A 26,747-nucleotide genomic window follows, 5' to 3' on the forward strand; every position below is an offset into this window, starting at 1 on the left:
TGGACTGTTTGGATCTCCTGCACACATAGACATCACCAGATGCTCAACACCGAAATCAGATTGATTATATTCTTTGTAGCCAAAGATGGAGAAGCTCTATACAGTCAACAAAAACAAGACTGGGAGCTGCCTGTGGCTCAGATGATGAACTCCTTATTGCCAAATTCAGACTGAAATGGAAGAAAGTAGGGAAAACCACTAGACCATTCAGGTATGACCTAAATCCAATCCCTATGATTATACAGTGGAAGTGAGAAATAAATTTAAGGGACTAGATCTGATAGAGTACCTGATGAACTATGGACGGAGGTTTGTGACATTGTACAGGAGACAGTAATCAAGACCATCCGCATGGAAAAGAAATGCAAAAAAGCAAAATGGCTGTCTGAGGAGGCCTTACAAATAGCTGTGAAAAGAAGCAAAGCGAAAAGCAAAGGAGAAAAGGAAAGATATAAGTATCTGAATGCAGAGTTCCAAAGAATAGCAAGGAGAGATAAGAAAGTCTTCCTCAGCGATCCATGCAAAGAAATAGAGGAAAACAACAGAATGGGAGACTAGAGATCTCTTCAAAAAAATTAGAGATACCAAGGGAACATTTCATGCAAAGATGGGCTTGATAAAGGACAGAAATGGTATGGACCTAACAGAAGCAGAAGATATTAAGAAGAGGTGGCAAGAATACACAGAAGAACTGTACAAAAAAGATCTTCTCAACCCAGATAATCACGATGGTGTGATCAGTCACCTAGAGCCAGACATCCTGGAATGTGCAGTCAAATGGGCCTTAGAAAGCATCACTAGGAACAAAGCTAGTGGAGGTGATGGAATTCCAGTTGAGCTATTTCAAATCCTGAAAGATGATGCCGTGAAAGTGCTGCAATCAATATATATGTCAGCAAATTTGGAAAACTCAGCAGTGGCCACAGGACTGGTAAAGGTCAGTTTTCATTCCAATCCCAAAGTCTACAGTCAGTGGTATTAAATAATTTACATTTCTGTGCAACGATCACCAGCATATATGCGCCGAAACGTCATCCTGTGAATCTGACTACACCCACCCGTCTACTCGACCGCGACCCCCGCCGCCCTACTTTCTCTAGGATTTTGACCACCTCCTTCTACCTTTCCAGCTCCAGCCACCCCCTGCCCTGGAAAGAATGACACAGGATTTACACTTCACAGTGTGGTTGCGAAGGTTACTGAATTATTACAAGAAAAGCACAGGAAAACTTTCTCGGTCCTGCTCCGGCGGAAATCAGCCATTTCTGTCACTCCCAGCCGGTTTCTGACCCCGGACCAGGACGTCGCCCACCCCCCACCGTCTGACTCCCCGCCCCATGGGACGCGAGCTCGAACACGAGCCGGCATCCGAGCGCAGAGCCCGAGCTCGCGCGACAACCGAAGGCGGGACCTCAAAACGAGTTTGCGCAGGGAGATCCACCTAGGACTGAGTCTTCTCCAGGATGCGCGCCAGCGTACGGCGCCTGCGCAGTTCAGGGCGTTGGCTCACTCTCCGGACAAGGGGGTGGGCGTGGACGGTGGCGCATGCTCGCGGAGCCGGTTCCAGGGCGGGGCCTTCCACGGCGGGGTTGGGGGGACAGTGTGTTCACAGAGCGCCTGCGCGGGCAGAGGGCGGTGGCTTGTTTCTTGGTGGGTGCTGGCTTCCACTCCTTTCCGGAGGTGTGGACGCCGACCTCAGCGGAGAAACGCAACTGAGGTAGGTTTCCCGTGGGCAGCTCGGGCGACTGGACCGCGCGTAAAGCTGGACATAACAGGGGAGGGGGGAGTACACTCCCGAGGTGTGCGTCAGCCGGCGCACCGAGGCCGCTGTTCTCCTTCCCGGGATCCCCGCGCCTTCCTGCTTCTGCTAGCCCCTGACCACTGGCTCGGCGCCCCGCCCACAAGGCCACGCCCCCATCGCGCCACGCCCACGACCCCGCACCCTTTGCCTCACTGCCCGGCTGTCTTCCCAACCACGCCCACAGTGCCCGCCCCTCCCACAGCCACGCCCACTTTCCCGTCTGTCTTTGGCATCCGGGACCACCCTCTCCGAGCGCAGGTCCCATTCTCTTCCCCCACTGCTCATTCCGCTCTTGCATCACGCCCCGCCCCTCCCTTCATCCTCCCTTCCCCTATTTCTCTCTCTAGCCCACGGGCCACCTGCCCTTCAGGGCCCTATCCCCCAACCGTGCCCCGCCCCTTAGCCGAGCACCGCCCTATTATTCCGCCCCGCCCACCCTGTCCCCATCCATCAATACGGCCACACCTCATCTTCCGGCCCCGCCCCATCCTGGCCTCAATGCAGTTTCCAGTGAAAATGCAATGTATGTGTATTAGTATTTGTAATTATAAACGTCACAAAAACAAGTACTAGGTATTGACTGATAATGTGAAGCACTCATTTCAAACGAGGAATTGCTGCGTAACTGAAAAAACACACATCCATAGCAGAGCACGATGTGAGTTACACTGTCACTGAAAGAATAAGATTGAAACTGAAAAGTCTCTGGGAGGTGCAGACCTTGGTTCCTGTTAGTGGAAACGTTTTAAAGCCCCAGATAGGAAATTTTAATTGGAGTCACAGTTGTCAGGGTTCCAGGTTAAGGGTTGACATCAATTTATTGTTTTAAATTTTCCCAGTGATCTAAGAGAAAGTAACAGGCTTTGGCCAATAAACAGTTAACACTTTGCAGGCTAGTGATGAAAATATACACTGTTTGGAGTTCATAAATTTTAAATGTTTTCAGTTGATTTTGTAAGAGTTGTGTTTATAAATTTCATTTCCATTCATTCTTCACATTCCATTTGGTAGAAGACCTTTTTCATGGACCTTAAAAGATAAGTGAACATTATGATGCAACATAACAAGCGTTTTCTCATTTTCTCTTTTTTAAAAAATAGAAATGAAGGGGAAAATGAAACATTAAAGCAGCAGTTATGTACAGATCCCAAAGGAACCATGGCAACACCAGGTGACTGCCCCAGAAATGAGCTGCAGGTAATTTCGGTTCTGCTATTCGAGAACTTGTATTTAAAGACTGGGACCATTACAGAGAGTGGAGCTCACTCAGTCACGAAGTGATGGTGATTTCCTTGGACCTTGGAAGGTGGCCACTAACCAGGGGCTGCTTAAACAGAGGAAGTGCGCTGTGAGGTCACACAGGACATTACGAATTGGGCATTGTAAATACCTCCCAGGAATCTAGGGTTCCATTTTTGACAGTTGAGCTGGTGAAGCAAGCACAGGTTTTTTTTAGTTGTTAAAAACATCCCAGACAGAATATATTAGACACGGGTTGGATATTAGAAAAGATTTATATATTTATGCTTATTTTCTGCTTGTAACACGTATCATTCAAGTTAACAGTAAAAAAAAAAAGTCACCTTAAATTTCAAGGAATGTTGATTATGTAAAATTAAAAAACAGAATAATAAATAGTGTTTTTTTAAAAACATTTTCATGTCTGTGATATCAATTTTGACGTTTCTTTTTTTCTCTTTTCATTCTAATTATTGTTCTAAATTCATGTGGCTTTTATATATAGAATTTTATTTGTAGTTGGATCATTTCGCTTATCTGTTTCTTAAAATTATCATAAAATGTTTTAATTTTGTGGATGTCTTAATTTTCTTTTGAGAAATTAAAAAGTACTGGAACATTTATAGAATCAGTTCAGTTCAGTCGCTCAGTTGTATCCGACTCTTTGGGACCCCATGGACAGCACACCAGGCCTCCCTGTCTATCACCAACTCCCAGAGTTTACTCAAACTCAAGTCCATTGACTTGGTGATGCCATCCAACCATCTCATCCTCTGTCGTCCCTTCTCCTCCCACCTTCAATCTTTCCCAGCATCAGGGACTTTTCAAATGAGTCAGTTCTTCACATCAGGAGGCCAAAGTATTGGAGTTTCAGTTTCAACATCAGTCCTTCCAATGAATATTCAGGACTGATTTCCTTTAGGGTAGACTCATTGGATCTCCTTGCAGTCCAAGGGACTCTCAAGAGTCTTCTTCAATACCACAGTTCAAAAACATCAATTCTTCTGTGCTCAGCTTTCTTTATAGTCCAGCTCTCACATCCATACATGACTACTGGAAAAACCATAGCCTTGACTAGATGGACCTTTGTTGGCAAAGTAACGTCTCTACTTATTAATATGCTGTCTAGGTTGGTCATAACTTTCCTTCCAAGGAGTAAGCGTCTTTTAATTTCATGGCTGCAGTCACCATCTGCAGTCAATTTGGAGCCCCCCAAAATAAAGTCAGCCACTGTTTCCCCATCTATATGCCATGAAGTGATGGGACCAGATGCCATGATCTTAGTTTTCTGAATGTTGAGCTTTAAGCCAACTTTTTCACTCTCCTCTTTCACTTTCATCAAGAGGCTCTTTAGTTCTTCGCTTTCTGTCATAAGGGTTGGTGTCATCTGCATATCTGAGGTTACTGATATTTCTCCCAGCAATCTTGATTCCAGCTTGTGCTTCATCTAGCGTTTCTCATGCTATACTCTGCATATAAGTTAAATAAGCAGGGTGACAGTATTTATAGAATAATACTGCAAAAAATTACATATTACAGAGAAATGGAAACTTGCTAACATTTTGTCATATTTACTTCAGAATATAAGTATGTGTATATATATATAAATATGAATGAATGAGAAAACCATGAATAAAGTCTGTTCCCCAGTCCCATTCTTCTTCTATCTCAAGGGCAAACACTACTATAAATTATGAATTGATCTTTGTGTTTCTGGACCATTTTTTATACTTTTATACCTTATGTAGGTATCTTTGAGCAATATATGATATTGTTTGTGTGTGCTTTTTAGAATTTACCTAAGTGGAGGAAATTTAAAATTTTCTGGGCTATCCAGAGTATGTTGCTTAATTTCTAGACATTTGGGAAATTTTATATTTTTGTTATTACTTTTGGTTTTACTTAATGTTTGGTCTGAAAATGCAACATTTCAGTCTTTGAAAATTTACTCATGCCTGCTTTATGGTCTCATTGTAAGGCCTATTTGGCCTTACACTGGTCTCATTGTAAGCTGTATGGTCTCACTGTAAGACCCTGTTTGGCCTTGGATGCTGCGTGTATACTTTCAGAGACTAAGTCATCCTGCAGTTGTGGGGTGTAGTGTCCAGTGTTGTCACTGTCAGATGGGCCATTTTTTTTTTCCCCTAAGTTTCTCACTTGTGTCCAACTCTTTGCGACCCCATGGGCTATATAGTCCATGGAATTCTTCAGACGAGAACACTGGAACGGGTGACATTTCCCTTCTAGAGATCGAACCCAGGTCTCCCACATTGCAAGCGGATTCTTTACTAGCTGAGCCACAAGGGAAGCCCAAGAATACTGGAGTGGGTAACCTATCCCTTCTCCTGCGGATCTTCCCCACCCAGGAATCGAGCAGGGGTCTCCTGCGTTGCAGGTGGATTCTTTACCAACTGAGCTATCAGGGTGTCATCACCGTCATATGGGTCATTAGTATTGCTCAAATCTCTGGATTCCGTCTGATGTTTTGTCCATTTGTTCTGTCAAATACTGAGAGAGATGAGTTTCAAAAATCTCTGCTGTGATTGTGGATTTGTCTTTTTTTTTTGTTACTTCCATTTGGATCTGTCACTTTTTGCTTCATATATTTTGAATCTGTTACTTGGTACATATGTTTAGGTTAGTATTTGTTTACTAGGTTAGTTGACCCTTTTATTTTTATGAAGTCTCTCTTTTTACCTATTAATACTTCTTGCCTAGCATCTACTTTGTCTTATATTAATTTAGCTGTACCAGCTTTCTTAACGGTTAGTATTTGCATGGCACACAGACACATATATATCTATATTTTCAATTAGTCTAACTCTATATATTTAAAGTATTCCTCTTGTAAAGAGCCTGTAGTTGTGTCTTTTATTTTCCTGTTAGGTAATTTTTGCCATTTAATTAGAGTGTTCAGTCTGTTAACATTTAACATAATGAGTCTAACATCTTGCTGTTTGTTTCCTTTTTGTCACAGTTCTTCCTTTTTACCTTTTTCCAATCTTGCCTTTTAGATTAATAAAATATTTTCTATAATTCCATGTTATCTCCTCGATTAACTTTTTAGCAGTACCTTTTTATATCATTCTAGTGGTTACCCAAGAAATTATGTTGTGTATCCTTAACCTATCCCAATCTTTTTTTTTTTTTTTTGACCTCTTCACAACTAAGATCATGGCATCTGGTCCTGTCGCTTCATGGGAAATAGATGGGGAAACAGTGGAAACAGTGTCAGACTTTATTTTTCTGGGCTCCAAAATCACTGCAGATGGTGATTGTAGCCATGAAATTAAAAGATGCTTACTCCTTGGAAGGAAAGTTATGACCAACCTAGATAGCATATTGAAAAGCAGAGACATTACTTTGCCAACAAAGGTCCGTCTAGTCAAGGCTATGGTTTTTCCAGTGGTCATGTATGGATGTGAAAGTTGGACTGTGAAGAAAGCTGAGTGCTGAAGAATTGATGCTTTTGAACTGTGGTGTTGGAGAAGACTCTTGAGAGTCCCTTGGACTGCAAGGAGATCCAACCAGTCCATCCTAAAGGAGACCAGTCCTGGGTGTTCATTGGAAGGACTGATGCTGAAACTGAAACCCCAATACTTTGGCTACCTGGTGAAGAGTTGACTAATTGGAAAAGACCCTGATGCTGGGAGGTATTAGGGGCAGGAAGAGAAGGGGACGACAGAGGATGAGATGGCTGGATGGCATCACCGACTCGATGGACATGAGTTTGAGTGAACTCTGGGAGTTGGTGATGGACAGGGAGGCCTGGCATGCTGTGATTCATGGGGTCACAGACAGTCAGACACGACTGAGCTACTGAACTGAACTGACAATGTAAGAATCCTCCAAATTAGTTGCATTTACCAGCCCCTATTTTTGTGCTGTGTTGTAACATATTTTACTTCTATACATGTTATAAACCCCACAATAAATTATTGCTGTTTCTCTGTACTATCAGAAGTCTTCTTTATAAAGTGTAAGTAATAGTGTTTCCCCACATATTTACCCTTTCTGGAGTCTTTACACATAGCACTCTGCAAAAACTCAAGTCAGTCACCCCATGCACTGCTGGTGAAGTGCCTCACCCTTTATGGAAAGAACCTGACAAATGTTTGAATGAAAACTGTGCCTATGTTTCAGCCATGTCAGTCTATCCCATAGAGACAAAATGTCATCGTGTCAGGATAAATGTGTGCAGATGTTTGTGGACATAGAGAAAGTCCATCAGTAAAGGACGACTGAAGACTCAGGCAGAATTCTGCTGTGTAATGTTAAGTAGCCACTGAACATTATAAGTTAGAGTTCTGCAGGTGGGGAGTTTTCTGCAAGGTATTATGTGAGTAAAAAAAGAAAAAAAATTTAAAAAGTGGCTGTGCAATCTTTGACAGAAAGCTAGGTCAATAGAAAAAATAAACTGAGTGTGTACGTATGTACGTGTGCGGGCACAGGTGTGACATGAGCATGGAGAGGTGTGGGGACCTCCTGCCGCTCCGTGCTCTACATGGACAGTAGGCAGCTGAGGATAGGGGGTGGTGGGGAGCCAGTGGCTGTGAGAGTGGAGCTGAATGGGATGAGAGTGAGTGGAAAAGAATCGAGTAGAGAGATGAAGAGTGACAGAGACGGACAGAGATGGAGAGAGAGGCAGAGAGGAAGGGAGAGGAATGGCTGCCCCCATCACCTCCCTTTCTCCCTTGCTCTGATCAGGAGGAGGAGGACCCTACCACGCAGGCTGAGGAGGAGCACCTCCAGGGGGCTGTGCATCCGGAGGAGTTTGTGGCCATCGCAGACTATTCTGCCACCGACGAGACGCAGGTAGCCATGTGGGTTTATTCTTTGTGGGTTCAGCATGTTCAGTGGCAGGATTAATGTCAATGCAGAAGTCAGCAGATTGAAATAGAGAAGTATTCAGATACTTCACAGCAACAGAAGACCCACCTGTGACCCTTCCAGCCTAACAGATTCAGGTCTGAAGCCTGATGTGTAGGATCCTTGGGTGAGGAATGGGGTGGGAGAGGAGGTACCTGCTTCACCTTCTGCTTTGAAACCCTTACTTGTAACCTATTTAGCGAAGGAAAATTGGGTGTAAAATAAAAACATCTACCTGATGCAGCTTTCTTTACTGTGTAATAGCAATTTCTTAGCGTAAGCCTCCAGCAACTGAATCCGTTACCACCTAGCTGAGTTACGGTGAAGGGGCTGTTAGGAATTCTCTTCTAAGAAATTCAAGCTGTTCGAAAATGTTTGATCTTTCTTGTTAAGGTCTGCTTTTGTTTCTTGTAGATTTCCTCAGAAATCTCGAAATGCTAGTGTGATTTTCATAGACTGTCAGTTGATGTCCTTCCCATGGACTCCTTACTGCAATTGCTGTGATTTGGGACCAGTGATGGAGGTTTATCACTGAGCCACAACTGAAATACCAACTGCAGGTTTTTCTTTAGTTTTCATTTCTATATGTGTTTCTCTAGCTCAGCTTTTTGAGAGGAGAAAAGATCCTCATCCTGAGACAAACCACTGCAGACTGGTGGTGGGGCGAGCGTGCGGGCTGCTGTGGGTACATCCCGGCGAACCACCTGGGGAAGCAGCTGGAAGACTGGGACCCCGAGGATTCCTGGCAGGATGAGGAGTACTTCGGCAGCTATGGAACCCTGGTATGCCTCCTGCCCGCCCAGCCAGGCGGAGCCGCTTGCCACTCTCTGGTTTTAGGTTCTAACTTTAAAAATAATTTCCGGGCTTCAGCTCAACTGTTCAGAATGGGGCCTGCAGATGTTTTCTTCAGCTCAGCTGCTCAGCTCTGCCATCCAAGTGCTGAAGCAGACTTAAAAATTTCAGTGAGCAGGTCTGCGTTCCAATAAAACATTATAGACACTGAAATTTGCCTTCCATATGATTTCATGTGTCGTGTTTTTGGATTTTTAAAAACCATTTAAAAATGTAAAAGCCAATCCTGGCTTGCAGGCCATACAAAAGCAGGTGATGGACTGGATTGGCTGTAATGTACCAATTCCTGGTTTAGAGATACTATCTGAGTAATGGAATTTTAAACTTTTCTCAGTGTTTAAAAAAAAGTAGTAAATATTACTGTAAAAATAAAATGTAAAAAGTTGTGTAAATCAGTAGTTTTACCTATAAATAACTAGCTTATTAGTTTGGTTTTTTCCAGTGTGAATAATGACCCAAAGTCCTATGGTCCAGACAACCCTGTTTATATTTTAGACTAAATAAAATAGATAGTTGAATGATGAACGTTTCAAATATGGTAGATTCAGTCCTGTAAGGTTAATAAGGCGATGTTAAAAGGTGTTGTTTGTGAATGTGTGTAGAAGTGGTGGATCTGGAGATCAGGGACTGGATTCCCCTTAGAATTTGGGTGATGGTTACCGGTAAAGGGGGTCCGTGTTTGGTGAGGCCAGGTGGGAAGGCCTGGGGTGCTGGCAGGGTTCCGAGTGGGTGTGGGTACAAGAGTGTTTGTACTGTTGCTATGTTGGGTGAAATCTACAGGTGCTTTTTCGTGTACTTTTTTGTAGATATGTATTCTGCATGTGTGTGCTCAGTGGTATCCAACTCTCTGTGATCCCATGGGCTGTAGCCCATCAGGCTGCTTTGTCCATGGGATTTCACAGGCAAGAATACTGGAGTGGGTTGCCATTTCCCGCTCCAGGGGATCTTCATGACCCAGGGATCTTACCCTCATCTCTTGTGTCTCCTGCATTGGTAGACAGATTCTTTACCCCTGAGCCACCTGGGAAGCCCCCATCCTATTGGATCATTAAAAATGTTAAAGTAAATGAAAAACCACTGACGCACGTACATGCTTGTTGTTCAGTCTCTCAGTCACGTTCAACTCTTTGTGACCCCCATGGACTGCAGCATACCAGGCCTCCCTGTCCCTCACCAGCTACTGGAGTTTGCCCAAGTTCACGTCCTGTTGCTCAAATTCATGTCTAAATTCATACTATCCAACCATCTCATCCTCTGTTGTCCCCTTCTCCTCCTGCCCTCAGTCTTTCTCAGCATCAAGGTCTTTTCTAATGAGTCAGCTCTTCGCATCAGGTGGCCATAGTATGGGAGCTTCAGCATCAGTCCTTCCAATGAATATTCAGGATTGCTCTCCTTCAGGATTATCTGGTTTAATCTCCTTGCTGTCCAAGGGACTCTCAGGAGTCTTCTCCAGCACCATAGTTCAATAGCATCAATTCTTTGGTTCTCAGACTTTCTTATGGTCCAACTGTCACATCCATACATGACTATTTGGACCTTTGTTAGCAAAGGGGTGTCTGCGTTTTAATATGCTGTCTAGGTTTGTCATTGCTTTCCTTACAAGAAGGAAGCGTCTTCTCATTTCATGGTTGCTGTCACCATCCACACTGATTTTGGAGCCTAAGAAAAGAAAATCTGCCACTGTGTACATGCTTAGAGGTTTCCGTCTAGTAAGAAAGAGTTAATGAGAAGATGAGGTCTGTCTCTTCTGTGAGATTTCTCCCAACAGCAGTGTAGATAGTCTAAGTCTAAGCTGCATCTGTTTTATTCTTTTAAATTTATGGAAAAGGAGTAGTCCCCATACGCTGTTAGCACCTTTCTCACATAGCTGTACTGCTTTGGAAGTCTCTTCTTTTCAGTAGCTCCAGTGTGTTGATTTTGAAAGGATCATGTTTGCTTTTCGTCATGCTAAGTGATGCTGTAGTGGATGTCCTCCTCCTTGAATCCTGCTCCTCTTTGCTAGATTCCCACTGGGTGGGTTTGAGGGGGATGTGTGTATGAGTTTTTCTGGGGTGGATCAAGCCAAGCCACCCGCCTGGAAGGTCGGCTGAGTGTACGCCTCCCAGCGGCGCAGAGGGTGCCTTTGCTACAGGTCTTCACAGAAAAAGCTGCCAGCTGAAAAAAGATTTCCCATCTTAAAGGCAAAAAAACATGTATCTCGGTTTTGATTTACCTTTTTAGCATTTTCATGGCCTGAAGTGTTTATTTTTTGAAACTAATTTTATTACTGTTTTGTTGTGCTCCGCCTTTGCCCCTACCCCATTGGTTTTATGGAAAGTGTGTGTGAATTTAGGGAGGAGTGACATCTTTGTGGTGATACGCCGACTCTCCTCGTTTCTTAACCCTTGGTTACGTCTCTTTCAGTTTTGAGGTTTTGATCGTACATGGTTGTGTACCTTTCTAGGTGAATCTGTAGATGTTTTTGTGTCTTATTGTAAATAGTCGGGAAAGTGCTGTTCAAGTCTGTTGGATTAAGTTAGCTGATACTCTTGTTTACATCTGTGTCTCTTAAGATTTTCTACTTGTCAGTTACTGAGAGAAGGGTATGGAAATCTCTGTAGTGGTGAATTTGTGTTTCTTGTTGCATTTCTCCTGGCTTTTGCTTTGTGCGTTTTGAAGCTCTGTTGTGGAGGCACAGGAACCTTTAGCATTCCTATGTTCTCTGGCTGCAGTGGTTCTTGTGTTGATGTGGGGGCTCCCCACCACCCCCATCCTCAGTCGTCTGCTGTCCATGCCATGACCTGATGCTGTTCACTCTGAAGTGTATTGTATCTGAGGTGAATGTAACCACACCTCTTCCATGGGTTCCATATCCTGGTTCTGACCTGCAGGCAGGACATCTGGGTCTCAACTTAGTCCACTTTGGTGGTATCCCTCTGTCTGTCTGTGCCTGAGGAGCCATGGGCTCACGAGGCCCACACAGGCTCCTGTTGGCGCTGACCTGGTCTGGGTTGCCAGGCCCCTGTCGCCACACCCCTACCCTCCAAGTGGTTGTCGGGCTGGGTCTCCTTGGCGGGTGTGTGGGGACGGTGCTGGGGGTGCCCCCTCTGTGGCTTCCTGAACTGTGTGGAGGAGCCCTGCTCTGCCTCCTTGGGGATGCGTTCGATTCCCGTGGAGTGCTGTCACCTCCCGCAGCCCCTCCCAGTCTTGTCCATTTTCTCGTGGCGGATCTTGGCCACGTTGTGTCAGGTCAGGCATGTGGCCGCTTCTCCCGTGTCCACCTCCGGGTCCACACCTGCTTCCTTGCTCTCCTGACTCTTGGAGAGGTGCACGGCCCTGCATGGGAAGGGTTCCAAAAGCTTCTACCTCATTCCTTCACTGTCTACTCTTGTTTGTATCTGTTGGCATTTTTTTGGTCTTCTGATTTTTGCACGTTTTTTTAGGCACGGGGTGGTGTGGGGCTTTACGGGGGTCAGGTCAGGCTCTGATTGTCCAAAGTCAGAGGGTAGCGTAGCACTAATGACAGGCAGTGATCCTTCCTTCACGTGTATTTCGTCTAGAAACTTCACTTGGAGATGTTGGCAGACCAGCCACGAACAACTAAGTACCATAGCGTTATCCTGCAGAATAAAGAATCCCTGAAAGACAAAGTGATTCTGGACGTCGGCTGTGGGACTGGGATCATCAGCCTCTTCTGTGCACACTATGCTCAGCCCAGAGCCGTGAGTAGGGAGCTTCTGAGCCGGGTCTTGGTGGCGCCTCCACTGCTTAGTGAAAAGGGCAGCGTGTTTCTGAAGGCTGAGCCCGCCACAGGCCATGCTGTGGGTCTGATGAGTCACAGGCAGCACAGAGTGGAATAGGGCAGGGCAGTGAGGTGAAACCGGTGGGATGTTTTTGTGAAATGTCTGCTTCAGTTACGTTAGAAACACGTGTATTCACGTGTCAGGGCTGGGCAGCTTGTGTAGACTGCTATCCTGGTGTCCTGGTGTCCTCCTGCCCCAAATGTGACCCTGCCAGGGTCAGGGTGGACCACTCTCTGGGACTCCTGCTGGGCTCTGGTCCTCTGCCATTTAAGGCCTGTCTGAGCCGAGCAGAGGTGCCCCTCTCAGTGGCCCCGAGGCAGGTGGGTGAGGCTCACAAGTGGAGCTGCAGCGCAGTGACTGCCCGAGTCCCGATCCTGCCAGAACCCAGACGTAGCATTCAGGACTTCTTAGATCCTCGATTGGTAACTAGCTGCTGGTGGCCTCAAAGTCTGACTGTTGTCATTTGAGGGCCAGGAGTCTCCTGTGTCGGTTATGGATTGTTGCTGTGTATATGGGAGCTAGGCCACTGGGCCTGACCCGGGACCCCTGGGGTGGGCAGCCCCCGTGGGTGCAGAGGCTCTGTCCACCTGCACGCAGCCCTGTGTCTGCCTTTTGGCAGAAGGTGGAGTCAGGGAGAGAGGCAGGCCCTCCCGGGGCTCCATCAGGGGGACGGGGTGGCCATCCACTGGCCGCCGTCCAGCACGCTGCCTGCCTCTCTCTGATGCTGGTCCTGACTCTGCTGGTGACTTGGGCTCGGGGAGAGTGGGCAGCTGGCCGTGGTGTGGGGCTGAGGCACACGTGGATGGTGTTTCTGTCATGTAGGTGTTTGCGGTGGAGGCCAGTGAGATGGCCCAGCACACAGGGCAGCTGGTCGTGCAGAATGGCTTTGCTGATATCATCACCGTGTTTCAGCAGAAGGTGGAAGACGTGGTGCTGCCAGAGAAGGTGGACGTGCTGGTGTCTGAGTGGATGGGCACCTGCTTGCTGGTAAGGGGCCGTGGGGAATGCTGGGGTGGCTGCTTTGGGCTCTGGAATATTCGTACATCATGATTAATTTGAACTTTTTCCTAAGGTGGCATGTCAGTGATTTCTTGTATGAACATTGGCTTGAATTTTTAACAGATTAAAAAAAAATGCCTTTATGGGAAATCTAGGAGTGAATGTATCTTTCTGGTGAGTGATTTACATAAATTTCTGTTCTCTTCGAGAACCTGCGAATATCCAGTGCGTGATGTTAGGCGGTGTTTTCCATGCTAGCAGAGCCTGTCTCCCCCCGGCTGATCTGCCCCCTCTCTGTAGCCCCCCTGGTCTGCGCTGGTGGCCAGCCTGAAGCCCAGGCTCTCCCAGGTTCCCTCCCCAGTCTCACCTGGGTTGGGGTGGAGAGGTTGCTGGTTTGCCCACCCAGCCTGCGCAGTGGTTTCTGAGCTCCCTAGCTCTCTGTGCTCCAAGGGCAGGTGAGAGGTGAGTGGGAGCCGGGCCTGCAGGTGTGTGTCTCCTCGGACCCTCGGCCCACTCCCTTTCTGGGACCTAAGATGTTACAGTGAAATGTGGTCTGAAGTTTAGTCTCTGTAAAAACCCAGAGAAGTGACGTATGGATGAAGGGGAGGGGGACACCACTGGAGTTTCCAGCAAGAAGTTTGTTTTAAATAGTAAGGAACTAACTAATATGAACAATAAGAATGTTGGTCCTCACTTCTTACAGATTGCAGAGATTTGGGAAAGTGACAGCAAATGACACTGAGCCTTAAGATTTCTGTCTGGATGATTTATCTATTGTTGAAAATGGGGTATTGAAGTCCCCTACAATAATTGTATTGTGCCTATTTCTCTTTTCAGATCTCTTAATATTTTCCTTATGTACTTAGGTATTCTGCCTTTTGATGTTTTAATTGAGCGTTTTATGTGACTCCGTTTTCTCTCCTTTCTTAGCATATGAGTTATACTTCTTCTGTTTTCCTTTTTTTAATTGGTTGCCCTACAGTTTCCAAGGGCTTCCCTGGTGGCTCAGTGATAAAGAATCCACCTGCTGTGCAGGAGACCCAGGTTCAGTCCCTGGGGTGGGAAGATCCCCTGGAGAAGGAAATGGCAACCCACTCCAGTCTTGTGGCCTGGGAAATCCTACAGCCCGTGGTGGGTTGCAGAGTCGGTCATGACTGGACACAGAGAACAACAGTTTCCAATATATACTTACAGCGGATTCACGTCTGTTTTCATCTAACACTGTGATGATTCATGGGTAGTGTGAGTTCTTTATGAGAACAAAATAATTCAGTCCCTTGTGTGAGCATTTTTATTCATTTTGTTACATGTAAGCATAAATACACATACATGGTCAGGTACTGTGTTGCTGTTATTTTGGACACATTGTTAGATTTGTTAGATTAAATTGTTAGATTAATTAAGAATGGGAAAAACAAAAGTTCTAGTTTTATCTTCACTTATTTCTCTTTTAGTGCTTTCCTTTCTTTATGTAGATCTGCGTTTGATCTACAGGCAGACCTCAGAGATAGTGCAGGTTTGTATCCAGACCACCATGATAAAGCACTGCATGTGCTTTATCTGCAGTATTGCAGTAAAGCAAGTCACACAAATACTTTGGTTTCCCAGTGCATAGAAAGTTATGTTTACCCTATACTGTGGGGTGTGCAATAAGCATTATATCTAAAATAACAATGTACATATATTAATTAAAATACACATTATTGCCTAAAAATGCTAACCATCATCTGAGCCTTCAGCGAGTTCTAATCCTTTTGCAGTAGTAACATCAAAGATCCTTAATCACAAGGACTTCCCTGACAGTCCAGTGGTTAAGGCACTGTGCTCCCCATGCTGGGGCCCAGGTTCAATCCCTGGTCAGGGAACTAAGATCCTACATGCAGCACAGGGTGGCTTAAAAAAAAAACACACAACAGAAAATCAAGAAATACGTTAAATATTTCACTCCACTCTCTTCTTGCTTTCAGGGTTTCTGAGAATTCAGGTGAAATTTTATCTTTGTTCCTCAGTAGGTAGGTGTTTTTCCCCCGGCCTCTCTCAGGACTTTATCTTTTGAGTCTCTATAGTTGGAAGATGACATGCCTCTTCATACTTCGCCCGCCACCCTCCAACCACACATTTATCCTGCTTGGTGTGCTCTTCACGCCTGCATCTGTGGACTTGTGTTTGACATTGTTGTTGTTCACTTGCTCAGTTGTGTCCAACTCTTTGTGACCCCGTGGACTGCAGCATGCCAGGCTTCCCATCACATCTCCCCGAGTTTGGTCAAACTCATGTCCAATAAGTCGGTGGTGCCATCCAACCATGTCATCCTCTGTCGTCCCCTTCTCCTCCTGCCTTCAATCTTTCCCAGCATCAGGGTCTTTTCCAGTGAGTTGGCTCTTCACATCAGGTGGCCAACATACTGGAGCTTCAGCTTCAGCAACAATCCTTCCAAAGAATATTCAGGTTTGATTTCCTTGCTGTCCAAGGGACTCTCAAGAGTCTTCTCCAACACCAGAGTTCAAAAGCATCAATTCTTTGGCGCTCTGCCTTCTTTAAAATCCAACTCTCACATCCATACATGACTACTGGAAAAACAATAGCTTTGACTGTTTAGACTTTTGTTGGCAAAGTAATGTCTCTGCTTTTTAATATGCTGTCTAGGTTGGTCATAGCTTATCTTCCATGGAGTAAGCATCTTTTCATTTCATGACTGCACTCACTGTCCCCAGTGATTTTGCAACCCAAGAAAATGAAGTCTGTCACTGTTTCCACTTTTTCCTCTTCTATTTGCCATGAAGTAATCAGACCAGATGCCATGATCTTAGTTTTTTGAATGTTGAGTTTTAAGCCAGGTTTTTCACTCTCCTCTTTCACCCACATCAAGAGACTCTTTAGTTCTTCTTCTCTTTCTACCATTAGAGTGGTATCTGTATCTCTGAGCTTGTTGATATTTCTCCCAACAGTCTTGATTCCAGCTTTTGAGTCATCCAGGCCAGCATTTTGCATGATGTACTCTGCATATAAGTTAAATAAACAGGGTGACAATATACAGCCTTGTCGTACTCCTTTCCCAGTTTTGAACCAGTCAGTTGTCCTACATAAGGTTCTAACCATATGTAGGGAAAGAGCAAATTAGCCAGGATGGCGTGGTCAGGGTCCTGCGTCCCACGTTTTGTAAATACATGCTTTTGTAACAGTGGCGATCACTCACAGCACTGTGCATGCACATCATGTTGTACTGCTTGGTCATGGACCACTTTTGTTCTGGAAACATATATAAGCCCCACCTGAGAAATCCCCCTTTGCCACTGCACCCGCCATCAGAGAATAAACACATGTCTGCAGTCCCTACGGTGCCTCAAGTTTTCTTCCAACCTCCCTGCTCGTGCCTTACCTACCCTGGGTTCAGCAAACGGTGTGAACCATGTAAGACACCACGTGAGGTTCTAATACCGCAGTGGTTTTCTGTCCCCTCCTCCGGTGGACCGCGTTTTGTCAGAACTTTCCACTATGACCCATCCTTCTTGGGTGGCCCTGCATGGCATGGCTCATAGCTTCATTGAGTTACACAAGCCCCTTCACCACGACAAGGCTGTGATCCGTGAACGGAGTTGACATTAGTTTGGGGAAATTCTCAGTCATTTTTTCAACTGTTTCTTCTCTCCCCGCCTCTCATTCTTCTCTTGATAATTCTTGTTCTGTGTCTGTTACACCTTTTGTGTTCTGTAGCCCTTCAGTGTGTTCCCTTTTTCAGCCTGTTTTATTTTGCTTTTCAGCTTTGGCAGTTTCTGTTTTCATTTCCTCAAGCTCAGGCTTGTTGCTCAGCTGAGAGTCCTTACTAACAAGCCCATCAAAGGCATCCTCCACTTCTGTTACATTGTTTTGCTCTTGAGCATTTATTTTTGGTTCTTTCTGAGAATTTCCCTTTCTCTGTTTACATTGCCCATCTGTTTTGCATGCTGTCTGTGTTGTCCATTGGAGCCCTTAGCATATTAATCATAGTTGTTAAGTTGATAATTACAGTTGCCTACTGTGTCTTCCTTTGCGGCTCAGTGGTAAAGAATCTGCTTGCAATGCAGGAGACCTGGGTTGGTAGGATCCCCTGGAGAAGGGAATGACAACCCACTCCAGTATTCTTGCCTGAAGAATTCCATGGACAGAGGAGCCTAGGGGGCTGCAGTCCATGGGGTCACAAGTAGTCTAACACAACTGAGTGACTAACACTTTCACTGTGTCTGAATCTGGTTCTAAGGTTTGCCTGTGGCTCTTGTAACTGTTCATATGTCTTTTTTTCCTGATAGCCAGGTGTGATGACTGGATAAAGGGTCTGTGTAAACAGGCCTGTAGAGATATGGAGGGGGTTGCTCTGGGGTCTCAGTGTTGAGTGATCCTGGGCCTCTGGACTGTGAACCCCACAGGTGCTTCTCAAGTTTTTTCCCCTTTTAGGTGGGACAGGATTGCTGGAGGGTGCTCGAATTGGATAGTATTCTTTCCCCAGCTGATTAGGCTCTGTTAAGTAGTCTCTCCTGATGGCAGACCCTGTTAAGAAGAACAGAATACTGTGGCGTATTTCCAATGGTTTCTTTTGAGCTTGTGAGAAGCACTGGGACTTTCCTCTGGTATTTACTGTGGGGACCCCGTGATGGGGCCTGCCTGGAGTCTTGGCCTCAGCTGTCCACACGGAGCCCCAGCAGCCTGTCAGCCTCGGTTCAGCTCCCTGCCTGGCCCTGGTTCCAGGGATGTTTCTGCTCTGGTGAGTTGCGATTCCCTGTGCAGCCCTTCCTTGACTTACAGCGAGGCTGCGTCCTGACAAACCCGTCCTAAGTTGAAAATACCGAAATCCAAAACGCACGTAATGCAGCTCAGCTCTCGAACATCACAGCTGAGCCTCATTGTCTTAGAAGTGCTCGGAGCACTCCCACTTGCTTACAGTTGGGCAAAATCATAGCCAAAGCTTGTTGAAAACGAGTGTTGAATGTCTCATGTAGTCGACTGAATACTGTCCTGAAAGGGAGAGGCTGTCAGTGTGTGTTCACGCTCATGATCGCATGGCTGATGGGCGCTTGGGCTGTGTGGCACGTGGGTGTTGCACTGCGTATCACTAGCTGGGAAAAGATCAAAATTCGAAGCATAGTTTTTACTGAATACCTATTGCCCTGTCATGAAGCTGAACCATCGTAAGTCAGGGACCGTCTTACGGGCCTCTCAGTTTTTCCAATTTGAGGGTGGCCATTTACTCTGTGACCTAGTTTCTCTTAATGGACTTCAGAAGAGTTGTTGACTTTTCATTTCAGCTTTTTACTTGTTAGGACAGAATGGCCACTTCCCCCAGGGCAGGAATGAAGCAGGAAGGGGTGCTCCCCTGTTCCTACTCAACATTGTCCTGGGAAATCTAACCATTGCAAGAGAGAAGGAAGAAATGGGAGCTAAACAGAACGAAGGCACAGGAATAAACCCTGTTCTCAGACAGTGTGATTGCTTTTGTAGAAAATGCCAAGGAATCTCCCAAAAACTTTCCTAGACTAGTGACCAAGTTTAAGACGATCATGGAGCACAGAGTCAGCATACAAAAGGCAGCCACGTTTTTATACACTAGCACTGTTCACGACTAGTTACAGTGGCTCCAGAATGATGACACTTGGGAAAACATGTGCAATTCCGGATGCTGACTCCACGTGATGCTGACCCACACGCATCGTTCATGAGCTGGAGACGGCCTTGTAAGGATGCCCCTTCTCTCCAGGTTCATCTGTAGATTTAATACAATTCCAATAAAAATTCAAGCAGGATTTTTTTTATAGATACAGATAAGCTTATTGTAAAATTTATGTGCAGTGTAAATAAACTAGCCCTGGAGAAGAAAATGGCAATCTACTCCAGTATTATTGCCTGGAAAATCTCGTGGACAGATGAGCCTGGCAGGCTGTAGTCCATAGGAGCACAAAGAGTCAGACATGACTGAGCACAGGCAGGCTAGAATAGCTGATACAGTTTAAAAAAGATATTTATTTGGCTGTGTCGGATCTTAGTTGGGGATCTTTGTCATGGCATGTAGGATTTTATTTCCCTGACCAGGGATGGAACCTGGGCCCCCTGCATTAGGAACGCAGAGTCTTAGCCGCATAACCACCAGGAAAATGCCACACTTTTTAAAAGAAGAACGAAATTGGAAGAACTGTAATACCTGACTTTAGTATAAAGCTGTGGTGGTCAAGACTGTGAACCTGGTGAAGTGATAGACATGTAAGCCAGTGGAACAGAATGGATAGTAGATTCCTGCAAATGTGGTCAGCTGATTCTTAACAGAGGAACAGAGTTAATTTAATGAAGAAAAGATAGTCTTTTCAACAAATTATATTGGAAGAGTTAGCCATCCATAAACCAAAAAAAGCTTCAACTTTAAGCCTCATACCTCATCTTGAACAATGAACTCAAAATTGATTATATCTAGTTGTGTAAATATAAAACTGTAAAACTTTTGGAAGAAATCATAGAAAATGTTCATGATTAGTCAAAGGGTTTTGACTCCAAAAGCATACTCTATTAAAGGAAAAGTTGATAAATTGGACTTCATCAAAATTAAAAAGTCTGCTCTGTAAAAGACAATGTTAAGAAAATGAAAAAAGGCCAACCAGGAGAAAATATTTGCAGCTCACATGTGCACCCTGACATGTGAAGAATCCTCAGAATTCAGCACCCCCGAGGGGCTCCTGGGGCTCTTGCTGCTTTTGACATGAGGGTCACGTGACCTCTGTGGTACTCCTGCTTTGCTGTTCCACATTTTTGAGAAGTGACTTCAGTCAACCTAAAGGGTGGTGAAAGTTCTGAGAATACCTCAGACCAGAGTGATACTGTTTGAGAGTTAAGACCCCAAAACACTTACGGTGACAGCTGTCTCCTGGGTGGGCAGGGTGGGCGAGAGGGCAAGTTCCCTGACCGTTGGCCGTGCCCAGTTCTGAGGAATGGTGTGGGCCAGTGGGCTTAAACCCAGGCTGTGACTGAACTCGGTGACCACTGTGGTGACGGTGTAAGAGAAGCCCTCTGGTGAGCTGGCGGCTCGTCCTGTCTGTGACGGTCCCCGGGATATGAGTGCCATGGCGGGGGCAGGGCGGTGGGAGCAGACGCCATCTCAGTCACTGTGTCTCCTATATGCCTCCCTCCACGCAGTTTGAGTTCATGATCGAGTCCATCTTGTATGCCCGGGACGCCTGGCTGAAGGAGGACGGGGTCATCTGGCCGACCACAGCCGCCCTGCACCTGGTGCCCTGCAGCGCTGACAAGGACTACCGGAGCAAGGTGCTCTTCTGGGACAATGCCTATGAGTTCGACCTCAGCCCTCTCAAGTGAGTGTGGGCTCCTGGCCTCCAGGGCACAAACCCTAAGCTAGACCCTATCCTCAGTGAGTGCCCTCAGGTGAGCATGGGGTTCCCGGCCTGTGGAACCGAACCCCAGGCCAGACCCTAACCTCAGTGAGTGCCCTCAGGCGAGCGTCAGGCTCCTGGCCTGTGGGACCGAACCCCAGGCCAGACCCGAACCTCAGTGAGTGCCCTCAGGCGAGCGTCAGGCTCCTGGCCTGTGGGACCGAACCCCAGGCCAGACCCGAACCTCAGTGAGTGCCCTCAGGCGAGCGTCAGGCTCCCGTGCCTGCAGGGGCACAGGCCGCAGGGCTAGAAAACCCTCACCGCTGGGAGTCCAGTTTGTTCACATGACTGAGAAGTCTGCCTATTGCCTTACCGGCCTTTAAGCTGATAACAGAAGTGAAATGGCCTGTTTATAAGGCCCCAAACATGATAGGAAACATAAGGTAATGTGGGCCGTTAAAACAGACAGATGATCCCATTAAGAGCCAAGAGTGTTTAATAAGGGTCGGAAAATGTGTTAGTGGAGTCTCTGCTGGCCTTTGTCACAGAAAGTAGTGCCCCAGAATCTGTGGTGGCTCTCCTGGTTCCTGACTTATGGTCATGCTTGTGGCAGAGCTTCAGGTTTTGACACAAAAGGTCTCCTCACAAGGGCCTCCTGTTTCTCACATTTCCTCCTCGAGAAGGATGATGTGTGTATGTGGCTGCCTCCCCTCCGAGGGTGCCAGGAGGCAGGCAGGGGAGGCCTCGCAGTTGTCCTGGGGCCAGGGAAGGGCCCCTCATCAGAGATGGCTGCTCACCTACCAGATGACCAGGTAGGGCTTGGCAGTAAGATGGGGGCCTCTGGGCCTTTCTGTTTTTTATTAAAAACTCAAAAAAAAAAAAAAAAAAAAGCGGAGAAGGCAGTGGCACTCCACTCCAGTACTTTTGTTCCATCCCATGGACGGAGAAGTCTGGTGGGCTGCAGTCCATGGGGTCACTAGAGTCGAACACGACTGAGCGACTTCACTTTCACTTTTCACTTTCATGCATTGGAGAAGGAAATGGCAACCCACTCCAGTGTTCTTGCCTGAAGAATCCCAGGGACAGGGGAGCCTGGTGGGCTGCCGTCTATGGGGTCGCACAGAGTCGGACACGACTGAAGTGACTTAGCAGCAGCAGCAGCAGCAAAAAAAAAGAAAAAAATATCAGTGTAGAGGTATGGAATCTTCCTTCATGTGTTGAATCATCGTATTCTCAACCCAAGTCCGAAAGTGGGTGGAGAGGGGAGTCTCCGACAGCGGCTCTGTGGTTCGTGCAGGACGGATGTGGCAGGAGCGAGGAAAGGTCTGGAAAGGGCAGGGGGCTTCTTGTGTTGCCTGGTGTTAATGTCTGGTAAAGTGACCAGGGAGGGCAGAGGAAGCTCTGAGCAGGGCCTGCAGTGTCTGGAACAGGGCACTGTGAACTGGGCGTGGGAGGACTGTGGCCATGCATTTCCCAGGGACGTTGGTTGGCCTCTTGGAGGAGATGTGTTCTCTCGCACCATTCACTGAAATTTAATTTCCCGTGGCTTCCGTGTCCTCCGGGTGTGTCAGTGGGACACAGAAGGATGTGCCTGTGGCTCCCATTCTCGGCCACTGCCCACCAGAGCCGGCCTCCTCTGCCCTGCCTTTTGCTCCCGGAGCTGCAGACAGTGAGTTAGGATTCCTGCTAACACAGAGGAGGGAGCGAGACAGCCTGAGTTGGGGGCTACATCATCTCAGATGCTGAGCACTTACTTTTTCCTCCCAGATCTTTAGCAATTAAGGAGTTTTTTTCCAAGCCCAAGTATAACCACATTTTGAAACCGGACGACTGTCTCTCTGAGCCATGTACCATATTACAATTGGACATGAGAACCGTGCAGGTTGCTGACCTCGAGGTGAGGAGACATGACCCTTCCTTCCTTCCCCACGTAATCATTCAAGTAAATGAGTTAGATGTGTTGCTGTTGATTTTCCCACATTCTTTTTAATCTATTCTGATTTTGTTTTTAGTATTTTTAGGTTATTTTCTTTATAGCTAACCTCTTTAACATCTTCAGTTATTTTTAGATTTATGTTTCATATTCTCAGCTTGTTCAAATACGGATAAATTATGTGTCATGATAGGATTTGGATTAAAATTTTTTCCTAAGTTTTTTTATCTCCCACTGATGACAAAATTCTTAAAATTCTCTTACTTACCATTTGTGGCCATGAGGTGGCACGTGTGGATTCTGGACAACCCCATTTTAAGGGGTCCCTCCAAAGCAGACGGACCCTCTTATGGAGCTTACAATACAAAACCATGTGCAGACTAAACCTGAGGCTTCAATTCATTTTGGGATCATAGAGACTCAATCTGGAATTCCGTTTATGCAGAGAATTGAGAAAGTGTCCTGCTTAGATTTGGGGACAGAAAATCAGGACAATGAGACCTAGATTGCTCCAGACCTTTCTGATTGTCTGCAGCATTTAAGTTGCAAGTTGTAACGTTTCCTTTCTCTGGGTTTTTGACATGTTTGACTAAATTAGCAAGTTACAGATTTGTGTCATAGCTACTGAAGTAGGCAGTGTGGCTGCCCGGGGTGGTGGTGTGGGTCTCGGATGGCCACGTGGAGGTGGCCGCAGCCCATGGGTCCCGTGCACCCAGGGCCTGCACCCACTTCTCACCCGTTGCCTTGAACACAGATGATGAAAGGTGAGCTGCACTTTGACATACAGAAGGCAGGCATGCTGCATGGATTCACAGCCTGGTTCAGTGTCCAGTTTCAGAACCTGGAGGAGGACGAGCCACAGCTGGTGCTGAGCACTGGCCCGCTGCACCCGTGAGTGTGCCGCCCCACCCCCCACCGTGGGTCACAGAGGAGGCCTGACAGAGTCATGAATGTAAAGAGCTAGACATGTCAGAAGTGGACCCAAATCTCTCCAGACCCGGTCGAGCGTGAGGCCAGGCATGTGGGTGGTGCGTGGGTGCTGGGCAGGGCTGTGTGTGGAGGTGAGTATAGGTTGCCTTGGTCCCTGCACAGGTAGGGGAGCCCCTGATGCCCTGGATGGTAAGCCTCCACCTTCTCTCCATGGCCCCACTGCTGCTGCAGCTCAGTTCCAGGGGCTTTTCCTCTGACTCTTGGAGAAGGCGGATGTTTCCTGAGATATGATTTTCATGTAGTAACATTGCAGAGCTGCACGCCTGCCCCTGCGTGTGGGGATGCAAGCTTGTGTTGTCTGTCTGTGGGGCTGGACGCAGCAGCCCCTGGAGCACTGCCTTCACGTGGGGACTCCACTCCCCTCCACATGACCCTGCTACTTTTCTGCACCGTGTGGTTGGCAGAAGTGACACAGCCTCAGGGAGGGTGGTGGCCGCCTGGGTCAGACCCCACTGTGGCCTTTGGGCTGGGGAGGACCTGGGCATCCTCTGTGAACGTTGAGCAGGAGGAGGAGCTGAATGGCCAGAGTGGACTCCAGCCGGGCCTCCTCCGAGACCCGTGAACCGGGTATGCCTGACGTTTCCCACTCGAGCGTTGGGTGGGGATCGTCTGCACTCAGGTGGTATGGGGTTGGGGATGAGGGTGGGGGGACATGTGGGCTGCGGAAAGGAGACCACCACTGTGGCTGAGGTGGGGTGCCTGTGCATCAGAGAGAATGTGACAGAAGAGCAAGAGGCCACAGAGAACCTTAGTGCTGGGTGTGACTGGGCCCACACCAGGCACTTGTGTGTCCGAGCCATAGAACTTGCAGAGTTTGGGGTGTTCCTGCTTGCCCAGTACAGCACTTGTCTTGCTCACACTCAGCCAAATTCAGAGAAGTAATGACTTCTTTTGGGCACGATTTCATGAGTGTGAATCTCTCTCTAACTGCACGAACTAGGACCGTGGGAGTCACAGTTCAGGGTTGGTGGCTTTGGGTAGGCGCTGCTGTGCCAGCTCATGGAGGCTGGCTTGACCCAGAGAGGGGCCAGGACCTGTGTCTGGCCACACACCCTTGTGGCTTGTCTACCTCAGGTACCAGGGAATCTGAGCAGCATCCAACAGCTGCATCCACCCACCTCCCCGCCCAGGTCGTGACCCCACCTGGGTCCTCTGCAGCCGTCTGATCCCGGGGCGGAGGTGTGGGGGGTCCCATGGCCTCCCCAGAGGGGGCAGGCTTAGATGGCCCCATGCCCTGTCTTGCAGCACCACCCACTGGAAGCAGGTGCTGTTCATGATGGATGAGCCCGTCCCCGTCCTCGTGGGAGACATGGTCACGGGCGCAGTGGTGTTGCAGAGGAACCCCGTGTGGAGGCGTCACATGTCTGTCACCCTGAGCTGGTCAATCACTTCTGCACAAGACCCTACGTTGCAGAAAGTAAGATATGTAGCTCTAGAGTCTTGTGCTCTGATGCTGTCCCGAAGGTGGCGGGTCTGTGGTGGTCACAGTGGTGGGTGCCTGTTCCCACCCCAGCAGACTCTGTGCCGGAGCTGGTCTGGGTTGTTTTTCTAATCCTCATGGCAGGAGGTGGACCCTCCTGTTCACAGGAAGCAGAGGTGCAGGAAGCTAAGTTCTCCCTGTGAGACTTGGCTGGTCGGTGAGAACAGAGACCAGGAGACTCTGGGTGCAGAGAAAGCCGAGGGCTGGGCCAAGCATGGCCTTGCTCACAGCGTGTGCCTTGCCATGGCCGCCGTGGATGTGTGGTGGAGCCGTGTCCTGGCTGAGGCTGCAGTCTGAGGCTGCAGTGAGCATGGCTGGCGGGGCCTTGTGGCTCGTGGCTCACAGAGGCCACTGAGAATCCTCTTCCTCACTCAGGTTCACGTAGGAGAGAGAATAATCAAGCAGACCATTTTGTGGTTGGCTTTATGGTGAAAGTTGAAATGCTTGTCATTAAAAGAAAAGCCTTCACCTGAATGCCAGCCTCTTGTCCAATATTAAATTATTATTAGGAAATACTGCATGTTAATGAAACTGACGTGATTTGCTGTTTGATTGGTTTGTTTTCATTTCCTCTGTCTTTCTCAGGTTGGGGAGAAAGTCTTTCCCATCTGGAGATGACAGAGCAGCTCTGTGGGGGATGTCCACTGCATCTTGGGGGACATACGTGACTCCGAGGAGTCACTCCTGGACGGATGCGTGTCCTGGGAAAGCCATGGACTTACTCCAGGTTGGGGTGGTGACTCCCTCACGCACGGGCTCGGGGCTTCAGGGTCCTCCCCATACACCCGGCGCCGGGGGCCCACCGTCACCATTGTCACTGCCCTGCCTGTCCTGAAACCTGGGCTGTGTTTCCAGCGTCCACTGTGGTTAGTTGGTGGCCCACTCCCTCAGCCAGGCCAGTCCTGAGCTCACGGGATATGAGTGTCCACCCTGTGCTCTGAAGGTGGCTGTCATGCATCGTGTGTGCGTCTGTCCTTCCCGCCCTTGGCTCATCGCTCAGCTCACGGACGTGGGGTCCCAGATCGTCGCAAGAGCTGGAGGTGTGATGCACGTGGTGGGGCTCTGCATGGGGTAGTCCACTTGTAGAGACGTCTTCCAGATAAGTTATGGGTCGGCACATAGGACATGCTCAATAAATATTTTTTAATAAATGAATGGCGGTGTATATCCTGTTTCTGTGCACATAATGTTATTTTTTCAGAAGCACAGGTCACATTATGTGCATTGCTTTATAACCTTTTTTGGTGTGTGTGATTTTGATTTTTAGTTAACTTTTTATTGAAATATAAATTATATACCCCAAATTGCACAAGTCATGAGTATACAGATGGATGAAGTTTCACAAAGTAGGCACATGTGTAACCAGCCCTCAGGCCAAGACCCTTCAGCACGCTGGCGGCCCCCAGTGCCCCTCTTACCCCCAACCACCGCTAAGGGTGATGCCGGCTTCTGTGAC

General features: G+C 47.4%; 1 protein-coding gene across 2 annotated transcripts; it reads left to right on the forward strand.

Annotated features, from left to right (window-relative positions):
- Positions 1-1,448: 1,448 nt before the first annotated feature.
- Positions 1,449-26,456, forward strand: PRMT2 (protein arginine methyltransferase 2). Of its 2 annotated transcripts, XM_027548493.1 has the most exons (11): positions 1,449-1,717; positions 2,902-2,998; positions 7,748-7,855; positions 8,509-8,691; positions 12,301-12,462; positions 13,366-13,530; positions 20,695-20,870; positions 22,656-22,785; positions 23,576-23,712; positions 25,057-25,228; positions 25,877-26,456. In XM_027548493.1, exons 1-11 carry the CDS (start codon positions 1,464-1,466, stop codon positions 25,907-25,909), a joined length of 1,617 nt encoding a protein of 538 aa, XP_027404294.1. In that variant the 5' UTR covers positions 1,449-1,463; the 3' UTR covers positions 25,910-26,456. The 2 variants fall into 2 exon arrangements, with proteins under 2 accessions (XP_027404294.1, XP_027404298.1); XM_027548497.1 differs by lacking the exon at positions 12,301-12,462.
- Positions 26,457-26,747: the final 291 nt, after the last annotated feature.

Source organism: Bos indicus x Bos taurus, chromosome 1, assembly GCF_003369695.1.
Source record: "Bos indicus x Bos taurus breed Angus x Brahman F1 hybrid chromosome 1, Bos_hybrid_MaternalHap_v2.0, whole genome shotgun sequence".
NCBI lineage: Eukaryota > Metazoa > Chordata > Mammalia > Artiodactyla > Bovidae > Bos > Bos indicus x Bos taurus.

What these genes read in the sequence shown, in the direction of transcription:
- PRMT2 (XM_027548493.1), top strand. Translation starts at nt 1,464, where the DNA reads ATGCGCGCCAGCGTACGGCGCCTGCGCAGTTCAGGGCGTTGGCTCACT. An exon ending in GCCCCAGAAATGAGCTGCAG is followed by an intron (nt 2,999 to 7,747) that starts GTAATTTCGGTT and finishes TGCTCTGATCAG; the next exon opens with GAGGAGGAGGACCCTACCAC. An exon ending in TGCAGGTTGCTGACCTCGAG is followed by an intron (nt 22,786 to 23,575) that starts GTGAGGAGACAT and finishes CCTTGAACACAG; the next exon opens with ATGATGAAAGGTGAGCTGCA.